This window comes from Aplidium turbinatum, chromosome 10 (assembly GCF_918807975.1).
Source record: "Aplidium turbinatum chromosome 10, kaAplTurb1.1, whole genome shotgun sequence".
In the NCBI taxonomy this organism is placed as follows: domain Eukaryota; kingdom Metazoa; phylum Chordata; class Ascidiacea; order Aplousobranchia; family Polyclinidae; genus Aplidium; species Aplidium turbinatum.
Window position 1 is genome coordinate 9,917,315 of NC_137481.1, and position 19,615 is coordinate 9,936,929.

At 39.0% G+C, this 19,615-nt stretch overlaps 1 protein-coding gene across 1 annotated transcript; it reads right to left on the bottom strand.

Annotated features, from left to right (window-relative positions):
- Positions 1-553: 553 nt before the first annotated feature.
- On the bottom strand, positions 554-8,443 carry LOC145778513 (uncharacterized). The gene is made up of 7 exons (XM_082590007.1): positions 8,026-8,443; positions 7,776-7,887; positions 7,097-7,303; positions 4,822-5,039; positions 4,008-4,179; positions 3,378-3,590; positions 554-1,447 (listed from the first exon to the last, which is right to left on the bottom strand). The coding sequence occupies exons 1-7, from the start codon at positions 8,104-8,106 to the stop codon at positions 939-941; spliced, it is 1,512 nt and encodes a 503-aa protein (XP_082446133.1). The 5' UTR covers positions 8,107-8,443; the 3' UTR covers positions 554-938.
- Between the last annotated feature and the right edge of the window lie 11,172 nt (positions 8,444-19,615).

Below are 19,615 nucleotides of genomic sequence, written 5' to 3' on the forward strand. Positions count from 1 at the left end.
GTCTCACCGCCCGCTACATGGGCTACAACTTTTTAGAACCATCAACTGAATGAATTTCCACATTTTCCTGCTTCAAAAAAAAAATTGGATCGGAAAGCCTCTTCTTTTGGAAACAAAATTCTGGCAATTTTGCACACTTTTAGTGTTTTGAACTGCTGAATTAGGCTCAGTCAGCGAGTTTAACCACCTATGGTTTAACAGTGAAGTTTTGGTTGGTTGTTGAAATGCTGTTACCTGTGAATCATTTCATTCACCACGGGTCGCCAAATGGAAAGCTGTCCTTGAAATAGCCTACGTTGCTCAAGCGCACACGGCGCTGCTTGATCCTGCCATTTTACAAAGTCGGGAGTGGACAAAAGCGACGACCACAACAAATTTTAAAGCAACATTGGCTTTCCAAACCTTGCGAAGTCCTTTGCAAAAACGTTCTGCAATAGGCTACATATTGCTTTGTAGGACTACCTACTTGAATACCGCTAGCCTATTGGATGCGACGGTTCTGGAACATCTTCAAATGTCCATTTCCTATGGTTAACAATTTTGAGTGTTCAATTATTTACATGTTTACTAAACTACACGCAAAAAGTCACAGTTAAAATTAATGAAGCAATAACTAATATATCATTTGGCCTACAATACGGTCGCATATGACCATAATCTATACAGTTGATAATAATATATCGATTGTCAACAGTGGCCTGCAAAGCTGATAAGATCACAAAAAATGTCAGTTTGGTGAGCCATGAGCAGCATAACCAAAACCATACCCGGTAGGCTACCGTACCCTCGAGGTTTGCATGTTATCGCAGTTTACAACCGATAATAGTTCACAATATTAAAAAAAACACCTCTTAATATTGACCAATATGATAATTGACTTATGTGAAATAAAGGCCATTCATTTCGTAAAATATTCATATCAATATTCTGCAAAATTGTTACTTTGGGTCAGCCGCCGCCCAATTAACATAACACGGTACAGTAAAGCCTGATTGCCCATTCACCAACGAAGCCACCACCGAATAGGTAGAAGCAACTCCTCCAATCAAACCGATAGCAATGATTTCAATAAGGATAATTTTCATATAAAGTGGTATTTCTATCACAGTCCATGTGGTTTTATTTATGGATCTTTGTGATCCAGATGGCGACGTGGAATTGTCTTCAAAAGACCCACTATTTTCTCTTGAAGGAGGTGCTTTTGTTTTAGAAACGGCTGTGTACACTATTTGGTTGTAACTAAGTGGGTGGTTTCCATGTCCTTCAGATGGAGTTTTTTGTCGAGACAACAGAAGGTAGAATAGGGGAGGGAATATGAAGTTTGTAGCTGTCACTGTTGTTCCCCCTACAAGTGATAAAATGACGCCGAAGTGCGGAATGGTTAAACCCACAAATAGCATGGATAACATAACACATGTGCGTATTAGGCACCGTTTCCAAGAAAATTCTGAAAAAAACAAACAAATTGGTTAGTATAATGCAAATGCAACTTTCGCCTGCAGATGAATTCAAAACGAAGTCAAAAAAGCCGCATTGAAGAACGTCTCCTCACTGACTTCAACACCATTCGTCATAGCACATAACCAGGGAACTGTGTTCCGAAATCTAGCGTAATTCACTATTAGGCTACCACAGCGAACTCGCAGCATCAAGCTCAAACAGGTCGTTAATGTCTAGTAGTTTCTAGGTCGTTAATGGCTAGTAGGCTATAGGCTAACTGTAGGCTATTGATCACCCTACGCATCTATTTGGATCATTGGTAAATTCAAAAGATTGAAAAGTCGATTCACAAAGTTTTAGTTTCAAATTCTCTATTGAGCTGGCTAAGTTATCAAATAAAATTAATATAGGCCTAACCATATCCACTTGAAAATCCATTTCGAAACTTTCATAGGTTTTTTGCTCTTTCTTATAGTGCATGAAGATGGCTGTAGGCTTAGCCTATATTATTTTTGTGCGAATACGCTTCATGTAAAAATTTACTCCAGATCAAAGTCTCTAACTGTAACATGTACATAATAGGCCCAGCCTAATCAGCCTTTTCTGCCACGGTAGAAATAGCCTACTTTTGGGCCCTAAATACATTTTTCGTACAAGAACGTCAAATTTAAAAAAAAAAATACTTAATTGGAATTTTTTTAAAAAGCTACTGCAGTCATGTTATGTGTTGTATCCTATGGCTGTATCTTAAAGTTACTTTTTAGGGACTGTGAAAAGTTTAATGACAAGATGCGTTGTAGGTCATGTCCAGGAGTAGGCCTAATGTAGGCTATGTAAGTTATTGGTGGTTAAATTGCTACTAGGCTACTGCTAGAACAGATAGTGATGACAATCGCCTACTTGTCATTATGACACAAGTCTAATGTACATCTATGGATATAAGGTCAAGGTAGTCAATATCCATGGCTGGCTGAGCTGTATAGTTACAGGGTCAATCCGGCTGAGTTTCCACCGGTGTACAGGTTAACCAAAAACCGTGGTGCTAAAGCTCTCCATATTTGGCTTGTGGGTCACAAACAATAGGGGGACACACGGTAGGTTTCAGGAGAAAACAGTTCAGTCATTAATGTTGCTTTTTCTTGCCTGGAGTGCAATACCGTGCATTGTAAAGAAGTTTAAGGAAAGACCTTTGGAAGGACGGAAATTTTCGTTTTGGAAGAGGTCTTGGAATTTCCTGTTGTGTTCTAAAACCAGGGATTTGAAATAAAAAAAAACGATTAACCTCTCCAACCCCCTTAATAGCATAAGCCTCATACACGACCAGCTCTTTCAATACGTCTGCAGACGTTAAATCAATGTAAAAATGACCGATTTTGCTGTATGGGCTTGTTCACTGTTGTTATATTTCTGTATCTTGTTTATTTATTAATTTGATAACCACTTTGGGTGCTAAACCGCTTAGATCTATTAGCCTACATGTGAAAAACGAAATCTGATCTGTGGGTGTGAGAAAACACTTTTGCTGTGATGACAGATTTTTTTATTCTGGCTGCTGGCGTAACAATTTGGTTGCAGGGTAGAAGCTCTGGCGGACAGTGACGTGGCTAGAAAGAAAATTTTAGGGGGGAAAACGTAACCTAACTGTTGGGGAGCAAACGTCATTCAACATGTCAGTAAAACGTTGCAATAGTATTAACACATTTTTTGGCAGTGAAGATAAAATGTGGGGGGAGGAGGCAAAAGCTTTTCAAGTCCCAACGTGACCACACCCCTGCTAGTGGTAGGTCATGCTTGGTTGCCGAAAAAAATGGCCTGGAAGCTTAGGCATGGGCTTGCCTTAGGTTTAGAGTTAGACTATAGACTATTTTTCCATCAAAATTGCAAAAATCAATTGCTTGAGATACGATTTAACTAGGCCTATCCAATAATTCTCTTACTGTCAGGAAGACCAAAAAAGCCTTCTATGTCTTGATTGATAGGGTTGGTTACAATCAGGACTGCCATAAGCAAATGAGAACTTATGAGAACGATGATTGTGTAAAGAATCCAATTCCCATCCATGGCGTTCAAAATATTAGTTTCTGGTTTCATGTTATCTCCAAGAACAGCAAACCCGGTTATCGATGTAGGAAGATACATTGCCATCACCGCTGCACAAAACCAAGTTTATCACTATTTGTAGCAATGGTCACCTTAATTACAGCTATGTTTGCTTAATTATATAACGTTGAGCCTAAGCTTGACCTTTCTACGTAGGTTTTATTTGAGAAAATTGACTAAAAAGCAGCCATGATTTCTTGTAAGCAAACGCAAACCAGAATACAGTCTAAGAATTCTTGAATAAAAAAATTCTGTGACTTTCAGTTAATTATTCACCTCTTGCAAATTTATTTTGTTTCTTGCTTTTAAAGCCATTTACAGTAACAGTAACTGTAGCCTATTAGCCAAGATCTTCAGTTATAGACGTATTGTAGCCTAATTATGAACATGTGCGCCTGAATTAAATAAAACAGTAGAGAAATCATATTGTCAATGATTTTAGCCTACTGTTAAAGGAATTTATTTACCTGAAATTCCAATTACAACAGAAACTGGAAATTTGTCCGGGTTTTTCATATCGATTTGTATGGTTGGAAAGCAACTAGCTCCGCCGTAAGCAAATAAAATTGTTCCAAACGCGTTAAAAAACCCAACAAAATCAGGATTGGAATGTATGGCTGGAGGCTGCGATGGTTCCATCTGAAATAATTGATACAGTTAGTTACAATTTTTTATTTGTTTGTGAAATTTTTGCCACTGCAATCAAAAAAACATTTCAATGGCCGAGTAGTTGCACATTCGGCTCTGGAGCTGGTAGATTTGGGGTCGATTCCAGGTCGAGTCAAACCGAAGACTTTAAAAAGAGTATCGATTGTGTTTTTTCCAGCATAATGCAGCGAGAATAAGTCGGGTAATAATGCGATGACATCATGTATTACCACATCACATTATTAGGGCCCAGTGTTAACCATAAGGTAACGGCCATGCCGTTTCAGCTCTTCCCCTAGTAAGCTATTCCATCTAGGACAGGTGGATTGGTAGAAATTTTGCTGCACAACGCCATTAAACAAATCACAAACAAACTATTTCAGTTGATACAAATGTTTCATTAGGATTATTAAGCATCAAGAATATCTCAAAATCATTTTGACAATTTGAAACAATTTTTTGTTAGTTTCCTCTTATTTATAGACATCTTCAATTAAAATCGACAGGACAGCATACAGAATCTTAATTTACGTCAATTAAACGTAAACTGTGTCTGCGCTTCATATAATAAACGTAAAATAGACCGCTGCGCTGCCTTGCCGTAAACTACAAACAAATCGCCAAACACGTTACCTTTGCAAGTCCAGCAATAATCAAAACTGAAGCAAGAGCAGTGGTTGCAGTTGCAATTATACCAGCCTGCCAGAAGTCTTTAGGGGTACCAAGCCAGGTAAATGGAGTTAGCACAGCAACAACAATGAGCAGCAAATAGCATGTGTAAAAATTTTTATGAGCAAGGCTTGATATTAAATTTTCAATGTTTCCAGCAATCAATAGAAGAAATACGGTTCCTGGAACATAAAATCAAAAAATATAAAAGTTGTACCGTAACTTAAATGTTCTGCTTAAGCTTTATTCTATTGTTCCCAATTGGGAACATGAATAAACCAAGATAATGTTTAACAAAACGCTTAAATAACGTTGTTCTATTTAGAACCACGCTGGTAGACAGAATGATGAGCAAGTTATCGATGAGCAAAATTCTGTCGGTTTTTATTCAACAAACTCACACTAGAACAGCGTTTCTTAACCTTTTCTGACTTTAGCACCCCTGTAAATAGGCCTGAACAGTCTAGCACCCCCTAACTATCATTAACATACGACTACTACAGTGCCGGACAAAAGTTTAGTAGAGGCCGAAATTTTGACATACTTGCAGATTGCTGGCGATATATTTTGTAATGAAGCCTCTTGTTGTCTAACAAACTGTGCTGTTGTTTTAACAAAGTTGATTCAGCATTTGGTATTTGATTTTCATTCACCAACAGAAATTCAATTATGACCATAGGTAAGTGAATCAACTCTCTTAAAACAACAGCACAGTTTGTTAGACGACAAGAAACCTCACTACAAAATATACCGCCAGCGATCAAAAAGCATGTCAAAATTTTGGCGCCGCCATTAACCTTTGGCGAAGGAAAGCGATGTACAAGTTCATCATTTTGTTTATTCTTCGAAACTGCTCTTCAGGATTACACGGGTCCTAATGAAATAAAATTTATGTGTTTCAATGTCCGCAATCCACGCATGCGGTAGCCACGCGGGTAAACACGCATGGTGAGGGTCTGTAGGACAGGTGAATGCAAAACTGCAGGTACGCACCCACCAAGTAAGTTCGCATAAACTACTCAGGACCAAGTTGCGTACCGTACTTGACTGGGAAATGATTACAATAACAGCAAACCATGTATCAGGCTAATTCGAAACAGCAATCATTGATATGACAACTGCTTATACAGGCAGAAAGAAAGACAAAAAAAATGCAGAAAGTAAGATGGCATTATTTGATATTATACTGCATGCATTTAGCACCCCCTACAGTCTATTCCAGCACCCCTAGGGGGTGCTAGCACCCCCGGTTAAGAAACGCTGCACTAGAAAGTAGAAACCAAAGATCATTTTTCTCATTACGAAGTATGAAGTAATGCATAAAGAAGTCATAACAATTTAATTTTGACATATTGCAAAAGAAACTTCTATATTAAATTAGTAAGTCTATGCCAAGAGTCAGTAGTGCAGGGGGTTCAGGAGGTACTTTTGGACCAGGGCCTGGGATAATTTTTGGGGCCAGTAACGTTTCTAAGTGGCACAGGAACTTGAAAAAAACGTTTTGTATTTGTTGAATATAGTGCGTTCTTCTCAGAAGTGTTTTAGTTTGGAGCCCGAGTATCTCATTGGTACCGAGCCCAAATTATTCTCTCAACGGCCCTGCCAAGAGCTACTTGTAAGTTTGTTACATATAATTTACAATGCAGTTTGTTTACAACGTAGTTTATCACATAGCACTGATCGATATATTTTTAATTTAGGTCAAGATTTAATAAAATTCCATGTGAACAAAACTAATTCATGAAAGATTTATCAGACAATTCTTTTGAGACAATTTATCTATTTGTTTGAATCTATTTAAATAAGATTAATTATTATTCAAGTTTCGACAAAGCTCTTGTTTTCAATACTTTGTTTGAGTTTTCTAAAGCTAGCTGCTTCTATATCAACTGATATTTTTATTATGTATTTTGCTTTTGCTATGTTGCACATCCACATGGAGGTACATGAAAAAAAACACGTGGGGAAAAATTAATAGCATTAGTAGTGCGTGCAAGAGTAAACTACGGTACCGTACATACATGTAGCTTGAGCGATGACAATTTATTACTACGTCTACAAGTACATTTCAATCTTTCTTTTACAATATAATTGAAAGCAGTAATTCAGTTGCATCCCACAATTACACGCATGGATCTTTATCTGTTTTATTATTCTCTATGAAAGACAAACAACACCACTTAGCCTACTGTGTTTTTATAGACCACAAAATTAAAGGTTCACATTACACTATTTTTACCTCCTCCAAAAAGTGTTAAGATAATGCACACTCTAGTGGCAATTTTCCCTGCTTTACCAGCGGCACGAAACCCAATTGTTGGGTATGGGTCCGGTATATACTGTCCCTCATACTCCGGGTACCTTTGCCTGACAATGGTCCAGCACTTTCCTAATAGGTTCCCGGTAAAGGAAGAAAGACATCCACAGATTATCAACAGAGGAATGCCTGAACAAATAGGTCTTTTATTTTATTTCCTTGATTTGAAGTCTTTTGTTTCGGAAAAATATATCTTCCTTTTTTGTCTTGCAAATTGCAATATATACAATAATAAAATTGCTTTTGTTTTTTTCGCAAAACAAAATGTGGTGGTAAGGTGGCATCAAAACTATGTGAAAAGCGTCGAAACTAAATCTAAATTCTGCCATTGCAGTTCTATAATTTAAAGTACATCTATTTCACTGATTCCCAATAAATAGCGTTTTTAATTACACAGCTTTATGATAGTAGGTGCTGATTATTAGTCTATATTGTCTATTTCAAAATCTATTTTTTATCTGGAAGCATAAAACTGTCGGCCCATGCTTCCGCCTTTCCAACATTTTAGCATCTGCTTAGTCTACGTTGTATTCCGTGTTAATTGCACACAAAAATGGAAACTTGAAAAAGTTACAAAACCCAGTAAAGGGTGGATGCAAACCTGCCCACCCGCTATCCACTACAGCTCTTGGAAGAGCAAGAATTCCACTCCCACACATTGCGCCGATGATGAAAACTGCTGCAAGTGAAACAGAGAGCCCTTTTCGTTGAACCTATTGAAGCCATACTTATATATTATACAGACATTCAAATACACTACGAGTTTCAGCAATGTTTTATTCAAACCACCATAGGCCTATAGTAGTCATAGTCAAATATTGTTAAGCAAACATATTTGAACCTAAACTAACCGTGGAAGCAACTTCTTGAGGAAATTCTGTTTCTTCATTTTGAACAATTCCTTGCTTGTCGTTGGTAGGTTGATTTGCCATTTTACTTGAAACCAAGCAAAGTTACATAGTAGGCCTATGTTACTAGAGATATCTGCTTGGCTGAATAGTAGCAATATTCTGCAATTGCTAAGCGGAAAAGCAGTTTCAGACGTCTTAGACAAAAAGCTAGCCTAGCAAGAGCAATTGATAGCTTTTATAATCATATTTTAGTTCCTTCTCAATATGAATATCATTAACTTTGGTGTAAGTCTGACTCACCTAACATTTATTTTGAAGGATCCATATTGTTTTCACTTTGTAACAAAAGTTATCCCTGGCAAACACTTTATTCTATCAAACATAAATAGTAACAAATCACAGCTTAAATACTACAATCGTTTTTAGGTTTCTTCATATTTTTCTTCACAATTCTTTCAAAAGATTGCACCATTTATATTTCGTACTCACTAAGTAGCCTGGTATTCGAATACTTCATTTCTGCTGTCAATTAGTCCTGTTTTACTGAAGTGTTATTGCTTACTTTATTCCTCTAAGCCTTTGAAAACATGTCAAAATTCAATTTAAAAATTTATTTGCTTTAAAAGTAGTTCACTGCAGTTTCTTGATAATCCACACAATAATATGACATAAAAAATACGTTAAATAAGTTGAAAAGCTACTGAGAACAACACATTACTTTCTGACCTTGCGTGAAAAAGCAAGATGCGGTATTTTGACAACTGTTTGTTTTATGGAGTACAAGTTTATTTTTTGTTCGTGCCACTTCATTTTTTAGGCTTGCATAAAATCAACATCACACAGCATCCAATGCATTTTACGCGTAGTAATCACAGCTGTATGGTTTCACGTGATTTATCAATCATTGAACAACGCCTGTCAGTGCTGGTGACACAATAAAGTAATATATTACTTAAAATCGTGCAAACTATGCCTTTCAATCTAAGTCTGCGTCACATTTGGTCTTGCTTTGTCTGCTTTTAGTCTTGTTTATGACCAGTTGGTTCCTGAAAGATCTTTTAAATGTGCACAAACATATCAATCGCTTTATTATAAAAAAAATACACTATAACATTTGGTTGCTCGCAAAGTTTTATTTTGTGTGTTTTACGCTCATTTAAATTTGATCTTCGATTCGATTACTTCTGCAGACATAGAGCTGATACCTTACCCAGTAAGATTGCAGCTTTATGAAAATATTATTCGGTTTGTTAATCTTGCGTTATTTATTCAAAGGCGCTCGTCTGCCTTGTTTAATGTGGAGTTGTGGATCGTTTTATGCCTACTCTCTTGCTCAGATCAAATTTTTAGCTAATCTTGTCAGGCTTAATAACTCAATGTGTAAAATTGGTCAATATGCCTAAGTACGGTACCAGAAACCTAGTTACCAAAACCTTTTAGTGCCAGTCCTTAATTCTCTACCAAACTCAAACCATATAGCAACGGTTAATTTGACTTTGATTAAAAAACACAAGATTTAGCCAAAAATCGATCAGAAAGCACAAGAACACAAGATCAAAATTAAAAACACAAGAGCTTGTGCAAAAACACAAGCCGTGGCACCACTGATGAATCGTAACAAAATAACAATAGCTTGCTTTGCCAAGAATGGATAGGTTTGCAGTTGTGAGCACCAAATTTCTTCCACAGTTTTTGAATGAAATTCAATGCGTAATAACTCTTTTGATCTCAAATCAAGTAGTTCATCTTTACTGAGATCGTCATCGCTAATGTTGCTCAAGTCAAAAAGAAAAGGGATTCGAATCCATGTTTCAACTTCGTGCGGCAGGTGTTCTAAATTAAAATAACGTTGAAATGAGATTTGCAGGGTTTCCAAGTGTGCGCAAAATTTTTCTCTCATAGAGATCAAAAGACTAGCCTACATTTTCTTTGAGTCTCATCCATCAAGATAAGATCTTCTAACATTGGAAAGTTAGCGTAATTACCTGCTTCCAATCTGCGTTTCCAAACCGGCTACTTGGCTAAAAATGCTTTCAGTTTTTCAGTTGCATCAATTATTGTCACACCTGGTCCTTGAATGCCACGATTAACATTGTTAATATGACCGAAAATATCGGCTACTTAGGCCATGTCGTATAGAAAACTTTTACTCTCAAACAATTTTGAGAGGGGACTTCCTTTTGCTTTCAAAAGAGTTGATACCTCATTTTTTAGCTGCTGCAGTCGTTTTAAAACTTCTTCTCTAGATAACCAACGTCCCTCAGAATGATACAAAAGTACTTCGTATTCTGACCCTACTTCTTAACAGAGCGCTTTAAAAGTACGGTGGTTTACAGCTTTGCTTTTGATGAAATTAACAACTTTCACGCAATTCGTCAGAATTTCTTTGAGATTTGCTGGTAAAGTTTTTGCTGCTAAGGCATAGCCTACCTGTACAAGAAGCAATGGGTAACAACCACGCGAGGAACTTTGTTTTTTACTAAAACAGCAAATCCAGATTTGTTCCCGAGCATAGCTGGTGCTCTATCCGTGCATATAGAACAAATTTGTTTTTCCAAAATTCATCAAGGTAATCACGGACCCCCAAATGCTTTCTCACGGACCCTCAAGGGGTCCGCGAACCCCAGGTTGGGAACCACTGTTTTAAATGCCCGGGCGCAGAAACGTAGCCACGGTGGGCAATTGTCTCCACAAAATTTTATCTTGTCTCTTGTGTTTTTAGCTTATTCAACAAGAGTCATACGGTACAAAAGTTTTCTACTTGTATTCAAAATTGCAAGAATGCTTTCAAAACGCGGGCACTCAAAGTTTATAATGAGACAAAATGAGAAGCGCTGATTAACAAAAACGCAAAAGAGAAGACCTAAGATGAACGAAAGCAAGGTAGGCTACATAGTTTCAAAGAAAACAAACGAAAACACACAACACCTCCCCAATAAAACTTTTGACCACCCATAACGAAGGGGTGGTTGGTGTCTTCTCTAGTTTTCTGTGACCGCCTCAATATATGCCTTTAATTCGAGACCGATGACCGAGTCAACCCTTAATTCGATAATAATAAAAAGATTGCAAACCTTCAGCGACAACGTCCACCACAGCACGAATATCCAAACTCGATTATCTCCAAATCATTGTTTTGACTTGGGCCACTTTAGAATCAGCTGTCCCATCGAGACCCTTAATTTGATATTCGAGACCGATGAGTCCTCGGTTGCAATCGGCGTCGAAAGATCAGAAACCTCGTTGGCTGTCCATGGATCAGGAACCTTGTCGGATGTCGATGGCGACGTGAAGGTAGCCTCCCCTTGATCCCCATCTTCCGGCGAGGTGTAACGCGGACGTAGCTGGTTGTTATGGCGTCTCCATATTGGACCTCGAGGGTTCTCCCGAACCTGTAAACTACGACTCCTATGTCGCTTCACCGCGACGGCAGGAACCCAACGAGGGCTTCGGCTTTGCCTAGAACCAAAGTACAAGGATCACCAACATCGAACTTAATTGTTTTCCGGTTTTGTTTCCTAGGCGGAGGACTCGTCGACGTTTTTGTGATCTGAGCTGAGGAAGGAAGTATGATATCTAATTTAGTACGAAACTCACTGGAAGAGTATAACCACTGGCATTAGGGGTAGGCTACGGCGAAACTGCATCAAGAATTGAGTGGTCACACCTCTAGACGGTGGACGATTTTCTCAAAGCCTGCTTGAAAGTGCTGCGCCAAACGCTCGGCAGCACCGTTCGTAGTTGGATGGTATGGTGCTCCAGTGATGTGTAGGCAGAGGTGGGCAAAGTTACTTTCAAAAGTAACTGAGTTACAGTTACAGTTACTTGGCCAAAATAGTAACTGAGTTACCGTTACAGTTACCGATTTCAAAAATGTAACTAGTTACAGTTACTAGTTACAGTTACTAGTTACTTTCAGTTACTCATAAATCTTAACATAAACGCTGTAATCCAAATTTAAACAAACAATTATTTGCGGGAGGCGCATCCATTCTCCTCAACATTTATTAGATGTATCACGCACCCTGTGGTGCAAATTCTTTTCTAGTTACGCAGTTGCCTTTTCCTAATGTAGTTTGTTTTCCGTCTGTCTGTTTTCCACACTATTGCTTATAATCGTTGCGTGTTTCTTGATGCTTATAGTCAGTTAGTTATAGTTACTTTCAAAAAGTTTAAATTTATTACAATTTATACATATTTTCAGATTCCTGATGAGGGCTTAAGTTAAGCCGAAAACGTTTGACTGTTAAACTACTTGTAAATATGTAAAATATATTGTTGTAATGCTCAACCCTGTGGTATTGTTGTGTTTTGCCTGTCTTTGGTACAAAAAAGAAAACTCTCTCCCGAAACTATATTCTCTTTAAATGCTCGAAACAAAGGAAATAATTTGTTTTCCCTGCTATGACTCGAAGTTACTTAGACATCGACTTCCAATTTTGAATCGAGAAAACAATGAAGTAATAAGGTTGCGAACAGTGAACGTAACACTGAGACTCCGGGTCCTAAATACTCCAAAAATACGACTCCTGTACACCTCTGGCAGCTATACGACAAGCATGAACTGAGCTATCAAGTGTTGCCAAACACTTTTGCTAAACATTGCGTAGAAAGTCACATACTGATCAGTCACCAAAAGCAATTAATTTAACCAAATCAGTTCTCAAAAAGCGCTAAAAAAGAGCCAAATCGCCAAACCATAAATATGAAGCCAAACGTCTTAAAAAATCGCCAGATTTCTGGATTTTTGCGATGAATTTGCCAATATGGCAATTCTGCTCCATAAGATCACAAAACAAGAGCGCCGCGCATGGGCAGTGCTGCTCCGATACAGCTGCGAGAAGAATGCATTATTGAGCAACATGTGCAGAGTAATGGACGGCAATTAGAAACATAAATTTCAATACAAAAGTAACTTGTAACTGTTGAAAAAGTGCTAAAATAGAAACTAGTTACCGCGTTTCGTTACTTTTGGAAAATATTAACGAAGTTACCGTTACAGTTACTCAAAAAGTAACTAGTTACAGTAACTAGTTACTTTTGTAACTAGTTACTGCCCACCTCTGTGTGTAGGCCTATTATTCCCCTAGCTTTACAATAAATAAGGAATTCTTCCGAAGAAAACGTAGTCGCATTGTTTGAAACAACGGAGTGGGGGTATCCAAAATAGGCAAAGTCCTGCTCCAAGAGATCGATAGTAACAGATGTCGATACGGAACAAGTTGGGTAAATGGAAGGATAGTTACCATAAGCACCGGTAACTAGGCTATAAGCCAATTAGAATCTAAAAAATTAATAGCGTGATTGACATGAATTCGACTCCATGCAAGGCTTCTCTGGCGCTATCCATGGGTGGGATAGTAGCCTTGCTTGGAACAGCTTGATACTCACCACATGTAGGCTAGTAGGCTATATGTTCGGCAGAGGTCGACAATGTCTGCATCGATATTAGATTGAATATGCCTTCCTAAGAACAACGAGATCTCACTAGATCATGGGTCGGCAACTTTTAACATTGAAAGAGCCATTTGGTCCGCTCTCCATTAAACTATAACCTGCTCTGAGCCGCACCATCTAACTGACTGCTTACAGCAAAAACCTAACGCTTACAGAAAAGCCTTTTGTTCGAGTTATTCGCCCAACAACTCAACTTTTAACATGACTGGGAAACACAACTAATCGGTTCATGGTCAGATATAAACACACACAAATTCTTTTAATGATTTATTTCACGCAGTTAATGTGATTTCTGCTCCTGAACTTCATTGCATATAGCGCATCCGCGTTAGCTAGAGAGCAGAGATAAAAGAACCACATGCGGCTCTGGAGCCGCAGGTTGCAGGTTGCCGACCGCTGCACTAGATCAACGCTCTTCAGCCGGTGTGACAAAGCACTCAAGAATAGGCTACTTTCTTCCTCGTTTAGCTCGCTTATTTCCATTTTATGAATCCAGCTCAGTGGCCGAGTGATTATCACCTTCGGCTCTAGCCCTGCTAAAGCTGAGAACGATTAGGCTACAGGTCGAGTCATGTCGAAGACTTTAAAAACCGTTTGTGTTGTTTTTTACATAACGCAATCAGAATCAGTCGAGTTAGGCTACCAGTATTGATGTGATAACATCCTGCATCCGAAACAAGTTGGATTTTTTTTACAAAGTTGCCAGTTTCGATTGATTGATGTTTATTTTGTTGCGAGTATAAATAACAAGCAATCATAAAATAAAGTCAAATGAAACGAATGATCAAGTAGAATGTGTGGATACTGGCTACTGCAACGGGGAGCTGAGAAGTGACCTGTAAGATCTTCTAGTCAAGCAGCCGGCAGCCGCTCTCAACAATAAAAGAAAAGGTAACAAACTAAAGATAAAAAAAGCATGATTATAAGATATTTTCGCACTCATTGCGCAACCGGGCAAAAGAACACGAACAAAGTCTAATTAACACAAAATTGATAAAAATGAAACATAAATTTACAGTATAGTTGCTTGAATAAACACAATAGTTTCACAGTTTTCCGCAGTTAGTTTCGGTGTGGTGAAAAATTTTAACATTTCTGGTTGTGTTCTGGTTGGTTTTGTTTAGATAAACTTGATTTCAAACCAACTTTCGTAAAACATGTATCATTTTTACATAAAAATTGTGTGTTTTATTTTGTATGAATCTTCAAAGCTTACTTTTGGGATCGTTTTAACTTATAATGATTGCAAACTCGTAATTTAAAAATATTTTGGCAACTCTGCTTCTGCAGAAACTTATTTTGTTATTTTGATACAGCAACAAGCAAGTTTTGGTTGATGTTTTTTCGTAAGCTTTGACTTTTTGTGGCAGACCATGTCAAAAAGTACAACTTCCACTCGTTTAAGAAGTTTATACATCAGTCGATTAACCTTAGCAATTGAATTGAGATTTAAGTGGTTGTTGTGTCAGTCTTGCAATTCACTTTGTTATTGAGTGTTCCATTCCTTGGAGCAAGTAGAGGTAGCCTAGCAAACAATCCCATTAAACAAGTTTATTGATAAGATTTGTATTTGAAACGAAATATATTGGGGTGTAACAAAACATATCTGTGTTGCTTTCAATAAATTTTTCAAAACCATGTTATTTTTAGAAATTTTGTAATGAGAGTTGCAGTTTTCTTTCCATGCAATGATTTAGCGTAATTAATGAAACTTCGCGCTTTTTCAAAAGTTTTATCTATTAAGCTGTTGGTTTTTATTTCAATATTTTTCTTGTTCGTCCTAAATGCAACGAACATCGTGAAAATAAAGCGGTAAGTTGACTTCAATAACTTTTGTTGTTTTAATTTCGGGCTTGGATATATTTTATACACTAGTGTTGCCAGATAAAGATTTATGCCCTCATTTGAGCATTTAAAATGCTATTTAGTTTTAAAGGTGTTGAAGACAAAAACTTGTGATTTGGGAAATTTTGAATTCCTGGGTAGTGATCAAAACCCTAACCCTGGTAACACCTGCCAGGAAATATAGGTTACTTTTTGGTCGCAAGCAGTGGGTAGATCTAAAAAAACCTACTTTGTTGAAATTTATTTCATTAGTTGACGTGTCAGGTTGTATTTTAAATCAGGTTGTACTCACTTAAAATTTAATTTAACACTAAATATTCTCTTACAACATGAAAGGCTCAATATCCAATACGGACGTAGGGCATGTTTGAATCTCTCGCATAGTTTTTCTTTACGCTTCCTTTCGAATTGACCCTACCACTGGTTTGTTTATTTTAGTGCGTGCAAAAATTGTTGACGTCTGCTGAAAATTGTTTTCGTTGTTTAGCTGGCTTAACGTGGATAAAGCGCCGACCTCTGAGTGAGTATACGTAGACATAAATTCGATACCCTATCACAGCGCTTCCCGACTTATCGTAGGCTACACCCCCGCAACCCCACGCGATTGATAGCTATAATTTCGTACTTCCTGCTTTGAAGAGGAGTGGTTATTATAGTTATTACAAACAAACACGCATTAAAACAGATCACCGACGTTTCTACTGGTATCTAACAAATGGAGAAAAGACAACCTGTGTCCTGTAGCCTAACAACGCAAGTAGACATTTTTTGACACAGATTTTTTTTAAATTGATCTATGGCTATAACCAACAGAGCCTACAGCGTTTCATCTCTAGCGCGGAAATGTAAAACTTCAATTAAGGTAGCCTACGTTATTACCAGTGTTGGGCGCGATAACTCATTTTTCAGTTAAGCGATAACGATAATCTATAAACGAAAAATGCTTAAAGCGATAACGATAAACGATAAATCAAAAAAAAGTTAAGCGATAACGATAAACCATTAAATTATCGCCGATAATGTCCGATAACGATAATTTTATTTTTTTCTTGATTAGCGCTGCCCCATCACATGTAGCACGAACTGTTTTCATCAACATGACGAAAAAAATCGAATATAATATAAGTTACTGTAAACGGACAAAACTTTTTGTAAGTTATGCATGAATAGAATCGCAACAGCGGCAGTGGGTAGGCCTATCGAATCTTCAACCTCTTGATCCAGAATCAAACCACTGAGGTAACCGCCGTGCTTACAATTATACCTACAGATACAACTTGGATGCTTTTATCAATTGAGTTACACTGCCGCTTACGTGCAGTAGGCAAAATCATTAAATCAAATGAAAATAGCATAAAAAATTCCAAATTAAAAAAGAGGTGGGTTTGTGACACTTTTTAACCTTGAATGGGCGTAAAGTCCACAAGGGATCCACGTAAAGCAGATACTTAAAGTGCCTCTGACAGGTAAATAAATTCGCTAAATTTACCTAAGATACCAAAAAGATGACACTAACAAACTTCCCTGACCAACAAATCGTAAAAAATATCAACAGGCTACTAAGTTACACGCTTGCAAACTTTCGTTGACATCGGCGAATCTGGCACTCATTCAATTGCGAAAATAAAAACGGCAACACCGCTGTGACGTCACAGTAAGCGGGAAGGATACATTCTTTCTCTGTGATGACTTGGTAAAGTATGGTACAGCTACTGCAAAACGTGAATGTGTGGGGCTCTGTTGGTCTAAACTAAAGCATGTGCAAATTAAGAATTACCGAAATGAAAAAGTGAACTTATTATTGCTATCAGGTTTCGATCAAATAGGTTGAGTTTACTTTTATCAAACAGCATCTCAATTCAATTGAAATTGCAGTTTTATAGGGCTACAATTTTCATACTTTTTTATTTGTTCTAATCTGGCTATAGCCATTTGCAGTGTAACAACAGTATCTCACAAACAGTACCTTTAATTTATGATTGAGGCAATGCCTACAAATTGCTGTTTATGTGACATTGTCAGTGACAAAGACCGTGTGCTTTCTTTTCCCACAAAACAAGGTACTGAGAAGAAAATGGTCAAAGTTTTCTTCAAGTGTTCGAAAGTGGGATGGGCCATACAAAACTAGTCGTATATGTTCACTTCACTGAAGATGATTTTGTTAATAGGCCTACCACTCAAGTAAAAATGCCTACAGGCATGTGTTGGAGTGTATACTACAAGGTGATGTTCTCGGAAGCAACAATCGGATTGTGATGCCGTCATGCATTGTTTGGCGAATCCGAAACAATTTTCCAGATCCAGATGGCCGTTACACAGGATTTCAATGGCCAACTGAAGGCACATTATGAGAGAGAGAGAGAGAGAGAGAGAGAGAACTTTTATTTATTTTTGAATAGTGATGATGAATTAAATATGAATGATGATTCGTACGATTTCTTCATTTTTCACTTCAAGTATATTTTAGGTTTTTGTAGGAACGTATCCAGTACAGTTTTATTAAACTGCAAAAAACAATAAATCTTCGAAAAAAGCAACCGCTTATACCAACTCCGACCAAACTGTGATCCACCAATTACATCTAAGAAGCGTTTGTTTCATCCGTTGCTAACGACGTCCGCTTAGGATGACGTAATACCACCAAAGTCGTCCCAGAGCAGTGAAATATGGAGTTTCGCCTGTGGTGGCGCTGCGGAGCAGTCGTTTTATTAAATTACGCCCTAACCAGTCGAGCTACGAGGTTAAGATTAAAAAGTTCGTTAAGTGTAATTCTGCGCTAGGAAATGCTTTAAAAAGTTACTATACTTGGATCCAACCTGTCAGGGGCACTTTAAAGCATCTAAATAAAGCATCTAAAAATTCTGCATCCAGCCGGAGATTGGCAGTCAATGGAGAGGAACCTAAGCCAGGACATGTCAACTATATCAACATATCTCCAGAAATGGAAGCTACAGCTCAGCAAGGCAAAGACAGTGTCGGCGGCCTTCCACCTAAACAACAAGGAAGCAAAACGTGAGATCAACATTACCACCGATGACGAACACCTACCCTACTGCGCCGAACCCACCTACCTCGGCGTAACCCTGGACAGGTCACTCACGTACCGACGACACCTGGAGTCACTGCGCAAAAAACTATCTGCGCGCGTTGCACTTTTGAGGCGGCTGGCGGGTTCCGGCTGGGGAGCTGATGCGAAAACCCTTCGCACAGCTACCTTGGCCCTTGTCCATTCTACCGCTGAGTACTGCGCACCAGTGTGGTGCCGCAGCTCTCACACCCGCCACATTGACACCGCCATCAATGACGCACTACGCACTGTGACTGGATGCCTGCGTCCCACTCCAACGGATTGCCTTCCCATCCTTGCAGGCATCCAACCTGCTGAGCTTCGCCGTAAAGGAGCCATGATTTCCCTTGCTCGTCGCGCACTGGACCCCGACCACCTCCTCCACAGTACATTCCAGCGCCTACCTGGAGGACAGCAGCGACTGAAATCAAGACGCCCATTTGTGCCCGCCGCACGACAGCTTCTGAACAACGTTGAAGATCTTGGAATAAGTGCGGCACACTGGACGAACTACACATGGAACATGGAGTGGCAAAACAACACTTCCCGACTCCGTGATTTCCTACCCGACGTCGATTCCCATCCTCCGGGAATGTCCCTCGCAAGACTTGCGTGGGTCCGGCTTAACCGCCTACGAACCGGCGTCGGTCGCTTTCGTTCAGACATGTGCAAATGGGGCCTGGCTCCCTCACCGGGATGCGAGTGTGGCGCCACAGACCAGACAGTAGATCATGTCGTCCATGACTGCCCAATCCATCAACCACCACATGGAGCACCTGGACCGAAGGCCCTGGATGACGAGACTGTCGAGTGGCTGATGACATCATGCCCAAACATATAGTCCAGAAGAACAGCTCATACGACGAAGAAGAACTGCGGCAAAGGCCACAATACCACGTGGCCATCGAACCAGCTATACACCATGCTGGGACTCTGAGTGTGAAGCTGTCTATCGCTCCTACTTAAGCGCCACAAGTGGCGCTGCTTCTAACACCGCCGCCACCAGACTACTTGAGCGGTTGGACACAAAGAAGCTTGAGCGATGGAACGAAGCTGTCCAAACCATCGACTTCTCACACTCAAGCCGCAAAGCATGGAGCATCGTCAACAACCTCACTGGACGGTCAGCAAACTCCCCTCGTCAGTGCCCCGTTTCTGCTAATGCCATCGCTTCCCAGCTAGTGCAGAACGGGGTCTACAAGACAAAGGACCGCAAGGCAT

What these genes read in the sequence shown, in the direction of transcription:
- LOC145778513 (XM_082590007.1), bottom strand. Translation starts at nt 8,106, where the DNA reads ATGGCAAATCAACCTACCAACGACAAGCAAGGAATTGTTCAAAATGAA. An exon ending in CTCAAGAAGTTGCTTCCACG is followed by an intron (nt 7,888 to 8,025) that starts GTTAGTTTAGGT and finishes TGGCTTCAATAG; the next exon opens with GTTCAACGAAAAGGGCTCTC. An exon ending in AGTGGATAGCGGGTGGGCAG is followed by an intron (nt 7,304 to 7,775) that starts GTTTGCATCCAC and finishes CTATTTGTTCAG; the next exon opens with GCATTCCTCTGTTGATAATC.